The sequence below is a fragment of the Rhagoletis zephyria genome, unplaced genomic scaffold, assembly GCF_001687245.7.
Source record: "Rhagoletis zephyria isolate East Lansing unplaced genomic scaffold, Rhagoletis_zephyria_1.1 Rzeph_scaffold_67100, whole genome shotgun sequence".
NCBI lineage: Eukaryota > Metazoa > Arthropoda > Insecta > Diptera > Tephritidae > Rhagoletis > Rhagoletis zephyria.
Window position 1 is genome coordinate 1 of NW_016224151.1, and position 1407 is coordinate 1407.

Below are 1407 nucleotides of genomic sequence, written 5' to 3' on the forward strand. Positions count from 1 at the left end.
GAGACCCTCGCCCGCTGCCGCCGCCAGTGGAAAGGGCTTCAACCTGAAGACCAGTGGCTCCTCAGTGCCGCCGTCGCTGACCACCTCAACGCCGGCCGACAATGACCTCTTTGCGGTGCGCACCAACAACCACCTGGCCAGCTCGACGAAGAACTACAGCAAAAAGCTCTATCCCAACTCCACCTCCACGCTGCTGTGGATCACGCCCGAGTCGAGGAATGGCAACTCGGCGGAGGAGGGCACCGGCTCTAAGATCCTCACCACCACCATTGAGGTCTCTCACGCGCCCGACAGTGACGAGGAGGAGGAGGAGGAGGAGATGGCTGCTGTTGCGGCGGCNCCACCACCATTGAGGTCTCTCACGCGCCCGACAGTGACGAGGAGGAGGAGGAGGAGGAGATGGCTGCTGTTGCGGCGGCGGCGGCCACAAAGGCCACGACGTCCACAACGCCCACTACCAACACCAACCACAACAACAGCAAATTACTGAAAAGTCCACAGCGAGCGAGTGGGGCGGCGGCCACAGCAGTTCCCTCCGCCCCCGTCAGCAGCCTTCGTAGCACTCGCAGGAACTCGGAGACGGTGACGACTCCCTCAACAGCATCAGTTACCGCTGGTAAACCGGCGTCCACTACGGCCACTGCTGCCAGCGTCAATCAAACGGCGGTGGGCAAGGCTGGTGCTACTTCACCTCGAGGCGGAGGAGCAGCAGCAGGCTCGGGGATGAAGTCGCCCAGCAGAGGAGGCGGACAGCCGCCCACCTCAATCACTCCTACGACGCCTCCTTCAGCTGCGACTGCGAACTCAGCGCCGACCATCATCAACAACAAACAAGCAAAGACGGTCGCCGAGGCACCACCACCACCACCACCAGCAGCAGCACCTGAGGTGGCGAAGCCAGCAGTGGAGGGCATTCTCAGCTCAGGCAGACGAAAGCGAGGCGCCAGCGGCAGCAGTAACAGTGGCGCCCCAGACGCCGGCGCTTCTGCCTCCAACTCCCACAACCTCGCCGCAAAGAACTCCCGAAAGAGCGTCTCCTTTGAGATGGACCGCCAGAAGAAGGAGCAGCAGCAGCAGCAGAAGATTCAGTCGCCACCGGCAGCCGCCGCCGAAGATATTGACGAGCCGATGGGCCTGGCGGAGCTGCCGGGCAGCATCAGCGGACCCTTGCTCGGTCTCCCCTCCACGTCCTCGGGTGTGACCTCGGCTGGAGGACGAGGCTACTTCAAGAACCCTCGCGAGTCGACCTTCCGCATCATACTGCCCAGCCAGTACTACCGCATCGCACCCAAGCCCACGCCCTCCGCCGCCGACTTGGGCGAGCCGGTGGAGGAACAGGAGGAGGAGGGGGCGGGGGCGGCGAATCGTCGAGGCGCCGGACGGAAGGAGACGCGCAGTGCGGAGCAC

General features: G+C 64.1%; 1 protein-coding gene across 1 annotated transcript; it reads left to right on the forward strand.

Moving 5' to 3' along the window:
• Positions 1-723: 723 nt before the first annotated feature.
• On the forward strand, positions 724-1326 carry LOC108356893 (uncharacterized; the record flags this gene model as incomplete). The annotated part of the gene is made up of 1 exon (XM_017607995.1): positions 724-1326. A coding segment is annotated over exon 1 (603 nt), but the record flags the coding sequence as incomplete, so codon positions are not given.
• Between the last annotated feature and the right edge of the window lie 81 nt (positions 1327-1407).